Source organism: Lissotriton helveticus, chromosome 8 (assembly GCF_964261635.1).
Source record: "Lissotriton helveticus chromosome 8, aLisHel1.1, whole genome shotgun sequence".
Classification (NCBI taxonomy): domain Eukaryota; kingdom Metazoa; phylum Chordata; class Amphibia; order Caudata; family Salamandridae; genus Lissotriton; species Lissotriton helveticus.
Window position 1 is genome coordinate 1,310,526,284 of NC_136069.1, and position 19,639 is coordinate 1,310,545,922.

The window sequence follows — 19,639 nt, forward strand, 5'->3', positions numbered from 1 at the left end:
TTATTACCACCAGTGTTTTTAGCACCTGCCACTTATCATAAAAACTTGAAATTGTTGAATAATGCCACTGTGAATAGATACAAACGTACTTTATCTATCGATGATGTGGACCAGACCGACACTAGTTTGCAGCAATATGTAGATTTTAACCTAGGTTTATTCTTCTTTGTTGGAGCTGCCCTAAACAGTAGAAAGATAAGAAGATTAACTAGAGTTGTAGAGGCAGTGACCAACCAAACTGCTGCAGCACTAGGAAACGTAACTGAAGAGTTGCAAATTACTAGAATTGTTGCCCTGCAAAACAGAATGGTGTTAGATGTCATATTAGCAGAAAAGGGAGGAGCTTGTAGACTTATTGGAAGTAGCTGTTGTGTCTTCATCCCAGACAACTCGCCTTCTGTTTATAATGCCATAAATAAACTGCATAAAATAGCTGCTGACATACATGTAGATAATGGTACATGGACCTTCTCTAGTTGGTTTTGGACCTTATTTACTACATGGGGTTGGAAGATCCTCACTGGCCTTTGTATAATAGTAGTAATTCTTTTCACTCGCTGTATGTGTATTCAATGTGGTCCTATGATATGTTCTCTTTGCATTACCTCTTTTATACCCAATAAGAAAGCTGTTTCCGAAGCTGCTTATCAAAAGAGTCTAACTAAAGAGATTTCTAACATTATGAGCATTGACATTCAAGATGAGTATGATGACTACCCTATGAAATGGAATAGCTTCAGCTAACGCTGAAAGGGTCGTCTGTTGTAAATAAGACAACGGTATTATTAAGCATTAGCTGAAGCCATAATGCATCAGTCCAAATATCTAGTATAGGGATTCCATTTTGTATTTCGAGTCCGCCATTTTTCATGCCCTACATTGCCATGTGCTCAATGTTCTGATTGTCCTACCTCTCTGCCAGTTACACTGTGGATTCTACCTAGCAACAGTTATTAGTCCTTCTTGAGAGTGTAGCGCATGCTCAGCAGAAGTAACAGTTGTTCCTTATTAGCATAGTCCTCCCATGTTCTAGAAATACTGTTAGCTCCACCCACTGATATATTTGGAAATGTCCTTACGTGGTTGTAACCTCTGTCTAAGCTGTAAACTGAACCCCTTCCACCGTGTATAAAAGGGGCCATGTGCTTGTATTCAGTGTGCTACTCTGTACAATACTGTAGAAGTGTTGTGGAGGTTGTATCACCACCTTTAAAGGTTTATTAAACTATGTTTTTGTATTTCCAGTTTCCTTGCCAACTTCATTTGTAAGTCTAAGGACTTTGTACACAGAAGGGCGGACCCTTTCGGTACCTTTGGGCCTTGCTGAGGCCTGAACTCATCAGTGGCGCCTGGCGATGTTCCTATCTACAGGGGGGCCTGTAGCAGGCCTGGACCAGGTGCCCAACAGGAAGTCCATGAGAGCCTCATTAAACGGCAGTAAAGGCTCCGGAGCGCCAATCTGCGGTTTAAGGACCTCAGTGAGGATGTTAGACCTCACAGTAGCTATGTGGAGCGTAAGCGCCAAGGCCTTGTCTGCCCGCGTCAGCACCACACTATAAGCAGTCCCCTCCTCCGTAGCCACGGTAGGAGGGGAGACAAAGCCAGTGTCAGGGGAGGTATAAAGACCACTGGCCTCCCCTAGCTCCTCTGTCCAGTCCTGGAAAGACTGACACTCACGTGTCGGAGGGTCCTCAGACCCCTCTCAATGCCCTTCGTCCTCCATCTCCTGAAACTCAGGGTCAAAGGATGGAGCCGGATCAAAGAAGAAAGGCACTTCAGACGGCGTCGAATGCGGCGTCGGTCCAAGTGGCCTGTGTTAATACAAGAACTGCATGAATAGAATTCGAGGAGGTGCAGATGATTTAAAGAGCTGTGAGCGTGCATCATCCGGTCCCATATAGTACCATCCCTTGGCCCAAGGGAGCCTATCTGACGATATTCTTCCCCAGAATAAAACAGAAGTTTTTGTTCTTCATTGCAACTTTTGGGACAGATCCCATTGGCTGTAGGAAGTTGCCTACATTCTGAAAGCAGCTGAATGGTTCCTTTAGTGCTGTTTCTTTGCAAGGAATGCTTATAGTTATGATTGCCAACTAATCTTAAGTATCTAATTTGCAGGATCTGTGGTCGAGTGGATGCCCATGGACATAAAAAAATGTGGCAGCGATGAGTCCATTTTGAAATATGACTTGAGTTTCAGTAGCTCGTGCTCTGGGTACCCTCCATCTAGCAGCCAGAACCATCTCCCCTGACTTTCTTTACATTGGACTTTGGACCTTTCTTTCTCTTCCACATAAACAAACAGATTGGTCATGTAGTAAGCATTTAGACAAATTAAACTAAATAACTGAAATAATAAAACAATCATTGTCATTCATTAACACAAAATATAAATGAAGCTAATTTTAAAGGATATGAAACATAATGATGATCAAGTTTGGAATTGTAATACCAAGGAAACCTACAGTTGTCACTCAGGTTGAAGTTCTTCAGTATGGCTTTTAACTCCTGAAGCTTCTGATTTGATCGAGCATGAACACTGTCTATCAATAGCTTCTCTATTGATAAATGATCAATCTGCAAAATTGAGAATCAAACAGTACAGTAGTTATGAAAACATCAGTAAAGTAAAACAGCATGCTTCACTTAACATAGCATCATCAGAACTTTCAGAGGAGGTTGTGGCCATGACATGCATCAAAGCAGGAAGTACATGTTAGAAGAAAACATTCAAAGAATAACCAGTAGATGAAATCCCTTCTTTTGTGAAAGAAACTCAACTTTGCATAGTACTCAGACAAATGCCCATTCATACGGCACAGAGCACAAATGGTAATTTTAGACAGACCTATAGATTGATATATATATATATATATATATATATATATATATATATATATATATATATATATATATATATATATATATATATATATATATATGTATATATATATATATATATATATATATATATATATATTTTTTTTTTTTTTTTTTTTTTTTTTTTTTTTTTTTTACTGGAGAAAAAAAAACAGGTTTCAGGGACATTATAGTTAGAAATAAGCATTTAAAAAACCTTAGAAATTCACAGGTTACAGGGAAGTTAGTTAGGCGGACATTTCACATATTAAATCACTCAAGACATGGTCAGTGACATCACTCATGACATCTAAAATGACATCCCTCATAACATCATCCAGTGACTGAGTGTATCTAAAAAGTTTAATAATGATATATATATATACACACACACACACACCAACCGTGAGCAAGGTTTCAGTGGAAACCGAAACGTTGGTGGTTTGTTTGTGAAAATGAAATAAAAGATCTGCATGACAGAATTGGGAAAACGGAGGGCGATCTATCTTATTCCCCGTTGGGGAAGTGTGCAAAGATTTGAAGTAACCTGGCTTGGTTACAAGACAACGCACCATTCGAAAGAGCACCATGACAGTGAGAGAAGCCGTTTGTGAAAGGATATATATATATATATATATATATATATATATAGATATATATATATATATATATATATATATATATATATATATATATACACATACATACATACATACACACATATATACACCAAGGTGTATTGAAGAATGAGTGGGTAGTGTAGGAGTGTCTGTAAGGATGATGCAGTGGGTCCGTGACTGGCTGTATAAGTGAGTGATAAAACGTGTCTTAGTGAATGTATGGGTGAGTGACTAATCTGTGTAAATGTGTGTATCAGTCTGCCAGTTAGTATGCAAGTGGCTGCATGGGTTGGTGAGTATGTACAGGAGTGTCTATATGAGTTATTGATTAGTTGTCTGAGTACCTGTATGGGTGCCTGAGTTTCTGTGTGGGTGGGTGAGGGGGTGTATGACTCCCTGCAGGATGTGTGAGTGGGTGAATCACTGGGTGTATGGGTTCATGAGTGCATCTGTGAGGGACTGTATTGGTGAGTGAGTATGCATATGGCTCGGTCTGTGATTGAATGGATATCTCAGTGGTATATGGGTGAGTAACTGCACATGTGAAAGGCAGGATATGGGAGTGTGAGGGACTGAAGGGGTGAATGAGTGTGTATGGCTGTGTCGGTGATTGAATGGATATCTCAGTGGTATATGTGTGAATAACTGCACATGTGATAGGCAGTATGTGCGAGTGTTGGAGTAGTAAGTGGCTGTGTAATGAGTGTTTAGGTGAGTGAGCAAGTGTGTGAGTAGCTCTATGGGTGACTGACGGAGTGGCTGTATGGGTATATGAGTGGATATACCAGCCGCTATATTGGTGAGTGACTGGCTGATTGAGTGTCTGTATGGGTGAGTGAGTGGAGGTGTGTGTAGACCTATGAATCAGTGAGTGGGTATGTACATACTGCTGTGTCAATGGTTTCAAGAATGGTAGTCTAAAATTTAGAGTGGGTGTATGAAAGGTTATATTGGGGTGCGAGTAGGTACATCAGAGATTATGTGGATGATGTCATTAGTGATGTCACTGACCATGTGATGAGTGATGTAATATGGGACGTCATCAGCAGTGCATTGCGGGGGCGCGAGTTATAGTTAGCTCAGCTAACTGTAACGGCTGAATTTCTCTGGTTTTGTACGAGTGGAAATGTCAAACTAACTATAATGTCCCTGAAACCTGTGGTTTTTTTCAGTGAATTTCTTAGGTTTTCTAAATACTAATTGCCAACTATAACGTCCCTGAAACTGGTTTTATTTTACTGAAAATATATATATATGCAAATACAAAACAGATTTTTTAAATATATTTTCGTTTTTATATACATTTTTTATATAATTCATATATATATATGCAGTAAATATTTTTTTATGTCAAAATGGGATGCAAGATGCTACCTTGCCATGATACAGGGGAATGATAGGATAAGTGCCTGGGTAGTACCTGAGAGGAGTGTATGCATAGTGCCTAAGTGAATGGTTGAGTGCTAGGATACTGAGTGACTGGATGAGTTCATCAGTAATGCCTGGGTGATTGGATGAGTGCTTGGGTAGTGCCTGGGTGATTGGATATAAGAAAGAAAGAGAGAAAGAGAGAAAGAAAGAGAGAAAGAAAGAAAGAGAAAGAGAGTGAGAGAGAGAGTAGTGTAGTGTAGTGCCTGGTTGATTGGATGAGTGCATGGGTAGTACCTCAGTAAATGCATGAGTGTAAAGGTAGTACCTAGGTGATTGAGTAAGTGCATGAGTACTGCCTGAGTGAATGGATTAGTGCAAGGGTAGTGCCTGGCTCATTGGATGAGGGCATGTGTAGTGTCTGGGTGATTGGATGAGTGCATGGGTAGTGCCTGAGAGAATGGACAAGTGCACGGGTAGTACCTCAGTAGATGAACTATGTTGCACAACTGTCTTATTGTTTTATGGATATTCTTGTAATCCCTATCCAAATTGTAAAATGCTCCGATACCCGCCTGGGTCACGTTCGCGCTATATAAAACTTTCAAATAAATGGTTGACTGCAAGGGTAGTGCCTGGGTGATTAGATGAGTGCATGGGTAGTGCCTGGGTGATTGGATGAGTGCACAGGTAGGGCCTGTGGGAAAGGATGAGTTCAAGAATAGTGTCTGTGTCATTGGATAAGTACATGGGTAGTACGTGAGACAATGCAGGAGTGTATGGGTAGTGCCTGAATGGCTGGATGAGTGCATTGGTAGTGCCTGATTTTTTTATTTTATTTATAAAGTTTTATATAGCGCGAACTTGATCCCAAAGGATATCAGTCCGCTTTACAATTTGGGGCAAAGGTAATAGTCTCCTTTATTTGTTTTGTTTGGTATTGCATTGTCTGTTACTTCTAAACAGTGGGGTCACGAAAGTTTGAGCATAGGTAGAACATACAATAATAGGACGATACACTAGTGTGACATCAAATGACCCACCCTGCTATTGCATAGTTTTTGTATGTTATGTATTGTGTTAACAAGCATATTGTGCCATGTAAGGAGCACGGTTCATAGTGAATCAATGGCTAGCTTTCTTGAGTCATGAAGTTCAAATTGCATCCCACCAACCTTCCATGAAGATCTATTAGCTATACAACAATTGACTTTCGTACATGAGACTGCATTGGTTCCAATGACAATAGTGTGACAACTACACATTAAGAAACATACATATTTGTTTATTTATTTAGTACTTACTTACTGCATGTTATGCCAACTGGCATGTAGGGTATCAACAAAGGTTCTCCACTTTTGTCTGTAGGACATGTTTCTCTACGATGCCTCTGCTGTGGTTCAGGGACTTGATTTCTGTTTCAACAGTTTGCTACCTAGTGTTCTTTGACCTGCCTCTCTTCTGTTTGCCTCTGGGCCCAGTCGAAAACTGTTCTTTTGAAGAAGACATGTCTTCTACTGATGGTGTGTTCTACCCATCTTTATCTTTTTCTCATAAGGATGGTGTGTATGCCTTCTGACTTGCATCTGGTGAGCAATCCTGTTTGGGGATTAACTATGCTGCACAACTATCTTGTTGTTTTATGGATATTCTTGTAACAGCTATCCAAATTGTAAAGGGCTCCGATAGCCGCCTGGGTCACATTCGCGCTATATAAAACTTTCAAATAAATGGTTGAGTTCAAGGGTAGTGCCTGAGTGATTGGATGAGTACATTCGTAGTGTCTGGTTGATTGAATGAGTGCATGGGTAGAGCTTGAGTGAATGGATGAGTGCAAGGGTAGTGCCTGTGTCATTGCACAAGTGCATGGGTAGTGCCTGAGAGAATGGATGTGTGCACAGGTAGTACGTCAGTGAATGAACTATGTTGCTTGACTATCTTGTTGTTTTATGGATATTCTTGTAATCCCTATCCAAATTGTAAAATGCTCCGATACCCGCCTGGGTCACGTTCGAGTGCGAGGGTAGTGCCTGAGTGATTAGATGAGTGCATGGGTAGTGCCTGGGTGATTGGATGAGTGCATGGGTAGTGCCTGAGTGATTGGATGAGTGCACAGGTAGTGCCTGGGGGAAAGGATGAGTGCAAGAGTAGCGTCTGTCTCATTGGATAAGTACATGGGTAGTAAGTGAGACAATGCAGGAGTGTATGGGCAGTGCCTGAATGATTGGATGAGTGCATGGGTAGTGCCTGAATGATTGGATGAGTGCATGGGTAGTGCCAGAGTGATTGGATGAGTTCAATAGTAGAGCCTTTACTCTGGCAGCATCACTATTAACCAACTGTTCAGAATCTTGGGACTAGCCAAATTTAACAAAGCAACCCTTCCCATGTCACTGTTGTAAGTCTCACCATGTTTCCAAAGGTTTCAATGTGTGTGTCTCTGCCTTTTCCTAGTGATATGGTGCATAAAAAGAAACCTAGAAATAGTAGACTACCTGTGTTTCAGCAGCATGCGCTCTAAGTTTCTGTACAAGAAGGTGTATGTATTCCGTCATGCTCATAATACAGGGCACATGAGTATTCAACTGTCTATTTGAGGGATTCTGTGACATCTACATAGGTAAGAGATGTCTCCCTCTGCGGACTAATGATGGAGCGGAACTAAGAAGATTTGAGCACCTGGATGAGAAGCTACCAGGTTTTTAAGCTAGCATCTACCTACACACAGCACATGTCAGAATACATGTACAAGTAGAAACATACCCGAGTCACGTGAGCACACAGACCTTTAAACTTGACAGAGAGCACTTCCCATTGCAAGCAGACACCTACATTAATACATCCTACTTCAAGTGTACATTTCTAGAGACTCATAGGAAGTAGCCTAATCCCTCTGCCAACATGTCTTAAAACTCACTTTTCTCTTGCAGCTTCACAATTCACCGACTGCTCAGAATGTTGGGCCTAGCCAAATATAAAACAGCAACCCTTCCCACATCACTGTTGTCTTCCTCATGATCACCATGTTGTCCATGAGGAAGTCTTCTTCCACTGGATCTGTATGCAGGTCTACTCCATGGAAAGTGGCTGCTCTATGAATGAGCTGCGTAAACCCAATAGTATCATCTGGGGGAGATGGTCTAGATGGGTATACATCATCTTGTGGCAGATCTGGTGCATTATAATCATCCCATGGGTCACCTGATGGCCCAGGAATATCGTCTGGGTCATTAATGTCGTCTAAGTGATGTTCACTTTGTATCTCCTGTGAGTAACTGTCCTCATCATCCTCATCTTGTGGTATAAGACTATGTGTACTAGATGGCGAATGTACAGGAGAAATATCTATTGGTATATCTACTTCTGGTGAAGGAATCCTTATGGGGGAAGTTTGCGCATGCTTTTTTAGAGGAACTGGCGTTGGTTTAGGATAGTCCATCTTCCTCTTTTGAAGCACTGTAGTGACATGTCCTGTCTTTGGATTAATATGAAGTTTTTTGCTTTGAGTCCGGTTGGAGAAGCTCTTCTACTGGTAAAACCTTTTTTAGCGCCGATTTATCTTGTTTGGGGCCGAAATGCTTATGTTTTACAGTGTCTATTGTCTTTGGATCAAGTTTTGGTTTCGGTTCCGAAGACTTGTTCTCTTGTTTTTTCTTAGGATCCGTGTTCTTTGGATCCGAGTGTTTTGTTCCCGGAGTACGTTTAGACTCATCTACCTTCGGAGCCGAAGTTTGTTTCGGTGCCGTAGCATTCTTCGGGTCCACTTTTTTCGGAACAGGGTGGTCTTCGGTTCGGTAGCTTTGGGAACCTCTTTCGGTGCCGAGCTTGCTTTCGGCTCGACCGCTTTCGGTACCGATGGATGCTTCGGTGCCGGTGTTAATTTTGGCTTAAGGACCTTCTACTTTTCGGGACCGACAGACTGACTAAAGCCTGAGTCGACTGGAGGCTTTTTTATATTCTACGCTGCCGAGCCAGAAGGCGGGGCGTCGGAAGGTTTTGGTCGGTGTGCCCCTGGACCCGAAGGTGGAGGTGGAACCAAAGCCTGTCCCGGTGTGGTGGGGTGAACAGGGTCGACGCTTGTACTCACGACCTGTTGACCAGCTGGAAGATAGTCATCCAACAGACAAAGACTCTTCCAAGACAACAACAAAGTGTAATCATCCGGGCCCACCCCCAGATGGTGATCTAATGCAATAGTGTGTGGTCTGCAGCCCATATGCCTCGAACAAAGGAGATTTCTCAAAATGCCAATTCATCTGGGTGCATGGCCTTTTATAGCATGTCTTAAGACAGGTTTGTACATTGAGATTTGATATCCGAGTGCAACTTCTGTTCAAGCTGTACTATTTAATAACTGTTCAGAGATTTCTTTAACTCTATTCAAAACTCCATTTGAAGGCCAAGTATGGCTGGGGAAGAGATAGTCATCAATATGACAAGATCAACATCATGTAGCTCAAGAGATCCTATAGATTTTGTTGTCCAAAGATGTAACTCAAGTTAAAGCTTCAGCCAGATAAACAGATTGGATGGACTCTACTTTATTCACTCTAATTAGGTGATGTCTTAAGAATGAAATTAAAAAGGGAGGAGCTATGCGCGGATCCAAGATGGACGCGTGAGCAGAGGGTTCCCGAGACCCCTTCCGCCACCCTTATCTATCCTGACACAGATCCTGATTTAGACGACGGGTGCTTCTCGTTGATGCCCTGCTGATATCGAAAGCTTTTTCCAGAATTCGATTTGGCCGCCGGGAACTGGACTGGTTGCACCCCGTAATCTGAGGCCTACGGCAGTGGCCATCCAGGGGCTCGAGTTCCCGAGGTGCCCAGGTGGCAATCGAACAACAACGGCTGGAGAGACGCCTCCGCTGCCCCTGTGGTACTTTCGGTTTCGATTTCGGTCATTGTTGGTGCCGACTCATTGCTGTTAGATATTGCTGCCCTGCTCTGGTTGCAGACTCTCATTCGGCTGTCGTTCCTCGACCCCTCGATTCCTTCAGTTTGCCATAGGGGGAATCATTCTGACTAGATCTCGGAAGACCCCTTGGAGCTCGTCGACCATTATGACAGGCAGGACGGACCCCGAGAGGCGCCACGCCAGAAGCACGAATCATGGGGGAGCCGCTCAGACCCAGACTATAGACCGCTTTACTCGACCGAAGGGATCCCCGGGGGGATTGAGTAAGTCCCCCGGAGATGCTGGTGACGGTACCCCTGTGAATGAGGAGCCGACTTTGGCAGATGTTATGGGCGCCATTGCCAATATCCAGACTGCGATGGGGCAGCAATATGAAACTCTTGCTACTAAGTTGGATACGGTTGCGATTGAGGTCAACCTTATCAGGACAGACCTGGGGAAAACCAACGAACGGGTCAAATCTTTGGATGTGAAGACGGCGAGCTTAATTACGGATATCTCAGATCTTCAGACCGAGGTCCGTGATCTTCGCATGGCCAGGGACTCGTTTGCCCATCGGCTGGACGATTTCGAGAGCCTGGCCAGACGAAATAATGTCCGCATCGTGGGCGTTCCGGAGACTTCCACGGAAGTACCGACGGATCTTCTGGTTGAGGACCTTATCCAGAACTATTTGTCACCAAAGGGTCTTAGTAGTCTTTTTGCAGTGGAGAGCGCTCATCGGATTCCAGGCGGGAAGCCTAAGCTTGGGGCCGCTCCGAGGCCTATCATAGCCAGGATCTTTAATTACCGGGACAGAGACGCTATCCTGCAGGCCTCCCGTGTCAATGGTCCCACTAAGTTTGAAAATGTTTCGATCAGCTTCTATCCGGACTTCACCCAGGCTGTGCAGAAGCAACGCATTGCCTTTACGGGGGTGAAACGACGCCTTAGAGACATGGACCTGAAATATGCCATGCTTTTCCCGGCTCGCCTGCGGATTGAGCATAACGAACGTACATTTTTCTTTGATCGCCCTGAGGCGGCCAGTGACTGGCTGGACACTTTGCCGACGCAGCATACCAGCTCGGAGAATATGAGGGGTGGCGAGGGCGGCCTGGAAGACCTGGAGTAGTGAGTCGGTGCTGATGAGCCATTATTGGACGCTTTGCAGTGGCTCTGTGATAGTGATGTTTATACGCAACGGATACCCGGGGGTGGTTGGACTCGGGACTCTTCCTCCTCAGGGGACACTTTTCTCTCTTCTTGTAGGTTAGTTTAATGGGGCGACAGGCACACTGCAAGTTGGGGTGGCTTTCTGGTCTACCGCAGGGGTGCAAAGAGGGGGGTTGTGTGTTGAGGGTTCTTTGGGGGGTGGTGGGGGGTCTTTTCTTGTTTGTTTATTTCGAGGCTCTGATTTGGTCGCTCTTTTATCCTTTGTGCTTGCTCTGTGGCGAGGGGGACTGTTGTTTTTTGTCTGGGAGGGGGGGTAGGGGGATGCGGGTGCTGAGCTGGAACGTTAATGGTCTCGGGGATCGAATTAAACGGGGGATAGTTTTGCAGTACTTGAAGCGGCACGCCCCGGATATTGTTCTACTACAAGAAACGCATTTGGTGGGCAATACGTGCCGTGCGCTGAATAGAAGAGGCTACCGTTTGGTGGCCCACTCTGGCTTCACCACTGGGTCGAGGGGGGCGGGTATCTTGGTTAGGAACTCCCTCCCCCTCGAAGTAGATGACGAAGTGCTGGATGATAGGGGTCGCTATGCTGCTGTCGTGGGTCGGTGGGAGGGGAAGACGATTTCCATTTTGTCTGTGTATGTTCCCCCTGGTCTACAGTACCACATTTTCGGATTTGGGTGGGGTACTCCTGGGGCTCCCCGATGGTTTGCTAGTAGTGGGTGGAGATTTTAACTCGGTGGTTAGTGGGGAGGAGGATCGACACCCTTGTAGAACCCTCCCCACGTCGCAGTTATGGTTGGGCCGTTTCATGGATACACTGGGATTAGCGGATTGTTGGAGACAACTTCACCCTGGCCAGCTCCAGTACACCTTTTACTCGGGGCCCATGGTAGTCTGTCGCGACTCGATTATATTCTTATTCCAGCGGCACAGATGGTCTCCGTGAGGGAAATTAGACATCTTGCGAGGGGGATTTCAGATCATTCCCCACTATGGCTCACCATTGATGTGCGGCTAGAGTCCGGGGGTCGTGTTGCTCCTATTAATCCGTGGCATCTTCGTAACCCCAACATTAACAAGGAAGTGGTTAAATGTATGGATTATTACTTTGCTGAGAATGAAGGGTCAGTATCCTCCCCTGTTACTCTGTGGGAGGCTTGTAAAACTGTGGTCCGGGGTCAGACACTCTCTTTGATTGCCAGCGAAAGGGGGCGCAGAACTAAAGAAGTGGTACGGCTTGAAAACGATATCTCTGAATTGGAAGAACAGATGGAATCTGTGATTACGCCTGCTAGCCTACACTCCTTGGCGCTTAAACAGTTTGAGTACAGGGCTCTGGTGACTGATGCGGCTAAAGCGATGAATCGTGAACAGCAGGGACGCTTGTATGATTTGGGTGATAAGGCGGGGAAATTGCTTGCTTGGCTTGATAAGCGGGATAGAGTAAATCGTGTTGTGCCTGTTATTGAGCGAGGGGATGGTGTGCGAGTTGTGGACCCGGTCGAGATCGTTGAGGTCTTTGCCCAGCATTTTCGGAAGGTGTACTCGCCGGTCTCGGACAGACCTGAGGAGGACTCGCACCTGTTGCTCCGCGATATCGCGTTGCCTAGCCTCTCGGATTCGGACAGAGAGCTTATGGAGGCGGATTTTTCCACTGATGAAGTAGCGCTCGCTATCCGTGCACTTCGTTCTGGTAAGGCTTCGGGGCCGAATGGTTTACCAGTAGAGCTGTATAAGTTGTGTCCTGATAAGATGGCGTCGCAGGATCTCGGGCTTCTTCCCCGAGATCAGAGACTGGCGTCCATTGTGGTCATCCCCAAAGACGGAAAGCCCCGGGAACATTGTTTGTCATATCGGCCGATCTCGCTTCTGAATGTGGAGCCTAAGGTTCTTGCTAAAATTTTGGCGAACCGCGTGATCGGCGAACTTGTGCACCCTGATCAATCTGGGTTTATCCCCCACCGTAACACTGCTCTCAATCTTCGACGTCTGCACGGTGTTTTGGCAAGGGCGGGGTCTCTAGCGGAACCGGCCATTTTGGTTTCCCTTGACGCCTCGATGGCCTTCGACACGGTGGAATGGCCTTATTTGTGGGCTGCCCTCGCTAAATTTGGTTTTGGTCCTAAGTTCATTGGATGGGTTCAACTGTTATATGAACAACCGCTTGCGCAGGTGGTGGTTAACGGAAGGGCCTCGGATCCCTTTGTCCTCGGACGTGGCAGAAGACAGGGCTGCCCTTTGTCGCCTCTCCTTTTTGCGCTTGCTCTTGAACCCCTTGCCGCGTGGCTCCGCTGGGAGCCCTCGCTCCAGGGCATACGGTGGTCTCCTACCTTTGAGGATCGGGTATCACTTTATGCTGATGATATTCTATTGTACCTCACTTCTCCCCGTAAGTCACTGGGAGTCCTGTTTGATGTCCTGAGCTCTTTCGGGAAGAATTCTGGTTTGGTTATTAACTGGACTAAATCCTGTATTTACCCGCTCGCGGGTGGACAACTTTCTCTGCCTCGCTTCTGCCCTATACCTGTTTCCAGTGGTGGTTTCAAATACTTGGGGATCTACATCTCTATGGACCCTAAGGTCTGATTTGAGCGAAATCTACTGCCTCCGCTTGCCCGACTTCGGTCGGATGTGGTGGCATGGTGTGGACTGCCTCTTTCCCCCCTGGGGAGGGCGGCCCTGTTTAAAATGATGTCTCTTCCCCGATTCTTATACGCACTCCAGAACACGCTGGACTTGGTTCCGGCTGGCTATTTTAGTGAAATCGAGGGCCTCCAGAGGAAGTTGATTTGGGGCGGGAGACCGCGTATAGCGCTGGCGAAATTGACTTTGCCCTGGTATGATGGTGGGATAGCTTTACCGGATGTCAAACGTTATCATTGGGCGTCCCAGTTGAGTGCTATTAATCACGCCATGTATGGCCCTGTCCCTAATCCCGCGTATGATATGGATAAGTGGCAACTCCCGGGGGGCGATTATAATAGAGCGCTCTATTCTAAGAGTGACAGGAGGTGTTTGACAGGCCCCACTGCAGTGGCACTGCGTGTCTGGGGTAGTGCAACGTCGGCCACGGGTTGGACTGATAAACTCACTAGGGCGACTCCTCTCTATGCAGCTGAGAGATTGGGTGGTCTGTGGTCCTCGAAGGGATTCGATAGGTGGGAGCTTATCGGTATCAGCAAAGTGGGTGATCTTTGGGCCACCAATCGAGTCAAAACTTTTGACGAGATACAACGGGAATATAAGCTGAGTGATAGGGAATATTTTCGATACCTTCAGATCCGCCATGCGCTCGATTCCGTTTTCCCTGCTGGCACCTCGATCCCCGATTCTTCACCCTTGGAGGATAGAGTGCTTGATGGGCATGTCCCCGACAGCACTATCTCCCTCATATACAAGAAACTTATTAATGTCCGTTCGGACCTTCTTGTACAGCTGCGTGAGGCATGGACTGGTGACGGGCTGGAGCTAGACGATGAAGACTGGCAGGCTGCAGTTTCTTCCCCAAAGGAAGTTGCTATTCCGGCGCGTCTCCGACTGGTGCAGATAAAGATTCTTCATCGCACCTATGTCACGGGTCCACAATTGATGCATATGGGTTACTCGATGGATGGGTTATGTCGGCGTGGATGTGGTTTGCTTGCTACTTTCCTCCATATTATATGGGAGTGCCCGGCGGTGGTGGTTTTTTGGACTCGAGTGCATGAGGTGATGGGAGAGGTGACGGGCGTCGGGCTACTTCCTGAGGTCCGGCGCTGCTTGCTGAATATTTGGGAACCGAATGACTGCACAGTTGCCCAGACTCAGTGGGTCAAACTGGGAAATATTATTGCCAAAAGAGATATTGCTCAACTCTGGGGATCTCATAGGGCGCCACTGGTCTCGACCTGGGAGGAGAACATGGACTGGTGCATGTTTAGGGAAAAAATTGTATACGTCTCCCGCGGTAGGCCTAAGAAGTGGGGTAGGATTTGGGATCCGTGGAATTCGTATCGTGGTGGGATTTGTGACCCTCCTTTTATAGAGCCCCATGATGATACAGGTTCTCCCTGATGGTACGTTCCAGAAATTTTGAATTTTTGTTCAATGTAAAGTATTGCTCGCTCTTGGTCCCCACACCCCACCTCCATGATTTCCTGATGCTTGCTTTTCGTTGTCCCCCTCATATCACACGTAGCAGCCCTTATATTGGTGACTTTGCCTCGTTTCTTTTTCTTTTGGGTTTTCTTTTTTGTTCTTTGTGTGTTATAAAATGGAAACCTTTTATTCCTCCTCATTTACCAACTGCTCCTAACCACGTCATGCTTTTCCGCTGCCGGACCCTCGGGTTGTCGGCTGATGAGCTGTGTACTGCTTTATTTTTACTGTTTCGTATTGCTGGCCGGCCTGGGTGGTTGTAGGCCTGTATATGTCCTTATTTTGCAAATAAAGGTTTAAAAAAAAAAAAAAAAAAAAAGAATGAAATTAAAGAGGAGCATCCCAGAAAAGCTTGACCAACTAGTTTTAAAAAATGTATCACTCTCAGAAAGTCAGAAAGACCAGTGGATCCAAGAAGGGAGGGCTACAAATATACAGAGTCAAGCACATGTTCTCTAGTACCCTTCTGAACACAATCCAATCATTTTGAATGCCAAAAAGAAACTATGCAGATAGCTCTAACCAGGAGACCGTTATCTGGGGAAGACAAGAATAGTCAAAGGAAATTGAACGTGATTTTGTATTGAGGACAGAAAGGACATCAAACTGAAAACTATCCTACTGATCAAAAAGCGAGCATGGAAACAAGAGCACTATTCCTTGAAACAGGGAGAAGAGATGCCAAGTGCCTCTCAATATGAATCCTTACCTCAAATTTATAAAATTTTGTCTTTTACTGGATTAATTATGTTGCATGCTACCAGAGTTTCAAGGAAGCATAATTCTAGTTCCCATTTTTAATCAATAGTGGAGCATTGTGTTCATGTATGTATGTTAATTGGGCAAGGAGGATTCTAATCCCTATAAAGTCCAAATCTAATCTGCAAGTTGTATAGGGTATTGATGTAATGCCAGGAGCTTCTGGATTAGCCAAAGAAGAAACTCAACTTTTACGTTTAAATACTTCCAAACATCATGAATGAATTCAATTTGACATACTACCAGCTCACACACATCTATGTACAATAGAAATTTATTGGGTATTTCTTCACAACCTTTACATAAACTAGAAAACTTGAACTATGTTCCTGTACTCAGATTTGTGCACAACAGAGTGCATCTTTCCAAAACATTAGTAGTCATATTCCTTTCGAAAATCAAGGAGATATTGATACTACAACTTCATTGCAACAAAAAATTTGGAATTTTGGGAAGTATTTTCTAAAACTCAAGAAACAAATGTACTCCCTCACAAATGTTCAGACTATGCAATTGACTTTCAGCTTAATGCTGTAGTTCGTTTTGGTTGCATGTATCCATAACTACCATTGAAACGAGAGACCTGATCAGAATACTTTTTATCTTCTTAATCTCCTGCTGGGGCTTCCTTATTCTTCGTTACCAGGAGGCTACTAAGAAACTGAATCTTTGAATAGATTATCAATGGTTAAATCAACTCACTATAAAGCTTGATATCCACTTCCTTTCAGTCAGTTACCCACTCCTCTTCCCCCACTGGTGACTTTGCAACATTAGCCATTTTCTTCCAATATTTGTTAAGGACTGGCAGATCATCAACAATACAATTTTCCAAAAAATATAACAAAACAAGCACTGACCAAGCCAAAAGGGCTGGTAGCCAAAGAGAAGAACTATTGGCTTTTCCAATGCTCATTTCAGATTAGGTTCTACATTTGGTACACATAATTTTCCATAGCTTCTTCTGAATGACCATGTTAAGGAAGTTCTCTCTCAAATAAAATTAGATGATCGATTTACCAAAACTCGAAAAGTATATTTTTTGCCCAGCCATATGCAACTATTTTGGCCCACATTTGATTGAGAAACATTAAGAAATAGATAGTAGATCGACAGAGTCAACGCTCTTGGAGGTCGAGGTCTGAGAGTCCACGTTGGGGGACACTTCAAGAGGCAGCCGAACATTGAGGGTGACGGACCTGCCACTGTGGACCTCTACATACTGTAACGTACTGTGGGATTTGATGTTTGAGTGTGGGTCATGCTCTCTCTAGTGAATCCTGGGTTGGGGAGGGGCGATATTGCCTCCTGCAGGGATGGGGGCCATGCTCCGACTGGCAGACTTTGTTGATGGCCCTCCCCTCTCTTCTCTGACTCCGTGGCCCACATAGTCCCACGATGGGCTGGAACATTGCCTAACTGGGTGAGACGCAGACTAAAAATGGATGATACTTAACCGATACGGAGTGTAGGCTTTAATGGTACATTGTTACTGTCTATGGGGGGCATGGGTGGCGGCTGGAGCCGGCGCACGCTCCTCTTGGAGAACGTTTATCAGGAAGGGAAGAGGGGGAATTTTTGTTTGTTTTCTTCCAATTCTAATTTGGGTATCGAGCGAAAGGTGCTCTGCTAATTGGGAATGTGGGTAGTTCGAAGCCTACGGAGCAGGGAAGCAGGGTGGGGGGTTTGTTGCAGTCGGGGGGGACAAAAGTGGGGGTGGGGGGTAGGCGGGGATGGTCACACAGAGGAGGGTTGCGGGCTGGGTTGTTAAGGTCACACCGCGGTAGGGCACATATTCTGGAACAGCGAAGCAGGAAGCACAGGAATGGACTGGCTAGCAACAGTGTCCATGGCTACGAAGTGGGATAAAAGTCTTAAACTAATTAGCTGGAACGTCAATGGTCTTGGGGACAAACTTAAACAGAGTATTGTGCTACAGTTTGTGAAGAGACACCTACCAGATGTAGTCTTACTGCAAGAGACACACTTGAGCGGTAACACATGTCAGGCGCTAAACAGATGGGGTTACACATTGGCGGCGCATGCCGTCTTTACTTCAGGGTCTCGAGGGGTAGGCATTCTGATGCGACTAAACTTTCCCATGGTAGTGGACTGTACAGATGTAGATCCCCTGGGGTGCTTTGCGTTGGTGGCGACTTCAATGCGGTTGTCTCTGGGCAGATAGACAGGCAGCTGGCTAGAGACGGCAGGGCAAAGGTAGCTCCCCAACCTCCTGGAGGCGTTCGGACTGGTCGATCTCTGGCGCCTTCTGCACCAGACACAAAAACAATATACTTCCCTATCAGGTCCACACCATACTTTTTCGCCACTAGATTTCCTCCTTGCGCCAATGCACCAAGTAGCGACGATCCGTGAGGTCACTCACCTGGCGCGAGGCATTTGGGATCACTCCCCTCTATGGACACATATAACACTGGGCGACCGGAAGGTTGGGTGTATGGCTCCTATTGCCGCGTGACATTTAAAGGGCGAGGCTACAAAAAAGAATATTACTCAGTCGATCGATCGCTACTTTAACGAAAATGTGGGGACCGTAGATTCAGGGGTGGTCTTGTGGGAGGCCTTCAAGACGGTGTTGAGGGGAGAAGCACTCTCGGTGATAGCGGGGCTCCGCAAAGAACGTGAGGCACAATTGCAGACTCTAGAATCTGATCTTAGCGCTTAGATACCCCTGGGTGATAATGCGCTCTATAAATTCATATTAACATAACATAACATCTGCAGGTACTTGAGGGTACTGCGCAGAGCGATGGGAGCCCTGACACCAATTGAAGGCTGCAGAGTACCAGGACCTTCCTACTGACGCGGCCAAGACTCTGGCGAGGGACAGAGAGGGTAGGTTATACGATCAGGGAGACAAGGCGGGCAAATTGATAGCGTGGTTAGATAAGAAGCAGCAGGCTCAGAAGGTGGTGGCTGAACTGAAGAGGGATGCAGGAACAGTTTTTACGGACCCACGCGAGATTGTCAAGGAGTTTGCATCACATTATAAACGGGTCTACACTTGAAGATCCGAAATGACGGAAAGAGAATTGGAGGCCTTCTTGGACGACATTGTCCTTCCCTCCCTTTCCGAGGACGAAAAGGAGACTCTAGAAGCACCCCTGACCGTGGAAGAGATTGTGAAGGCCATTCATGACCTTCGCCCCGGAAAGGCTCTTGGGCCCAATGGTCTACCTGTAGAGTTCTACAAGCTCAAACCTAACAGTCTTGGTGCGCATCTGAAACGGGTGTTCGAAGAAAGTAGGGAGCTAGGTAGCCTGCCTCGGGATCAGCGGATAGCTACCATTGTTGCTATCCCCAAGGTGGGGAAACCTAAAGAGTCTTGTGCATCATTTAGGCCGATATCATTGCTCAATGTAGAACCGAAACTCCTGGCCAAGGTCCTGGCCAACAGGATAAAACCAGTCCTCCATACCCTAGTGCACCCGGACCAATCGGGCTTTATGCCTCTCCGCAATACGGCACTGAACCCAAGACGTCTCCATGGGGTGCTGGGGTGCTGGGTTGCTGCCACCGGTTATGCACAGATGCAGTGGTGGTGTCCTTAGATGCAGCGATGGCTTTTGACACACTAGAATGGTCGTACATGATGGCTGTACTTTGGTTGGGGTTCGGCCCTGACTTTGTTAGCTGGATGCAGCTCCTTTATACAGACCCATTAGCTCAAGTCGTTGTCAATAATAAACTCTCAGAGGCCTTCCAATTGGAGAGGGGAACGAGGCAGGGATGCCCCCTCTCACCTCTGCTCTTTGCTCTGGCTCTCGAACCATTGGCAGCATGGGTGAGGCAGA

At 45.8% G+C, this 19,639-nt stretch overlaps 1 protein-coding gene across 2 annotated transcripts in view; it reads right to left on the minus strand.

The window, feature by feature from the left end:
• MED14 (mediator complex subunit 14) overlaps window positions 1-19,639 on the minus strand; it is a 941,548-nt gene that overhangs the window by 760,853 nt on the left and 161,056 nt on the right. For both annotated transcript variants that reach the window (XM_078658290.1, XM_078658289.1), the window contains exon 10: window positions 2,466-2,577. In XM_078658290.1, coding sequence (XP_078514416.1) covers window positions 2,466-2,577 — 112 coding nt within the window. The remainder of the gene's footprint in view (window positions 1-2,465; window positions 2,578-19,639) is intronic.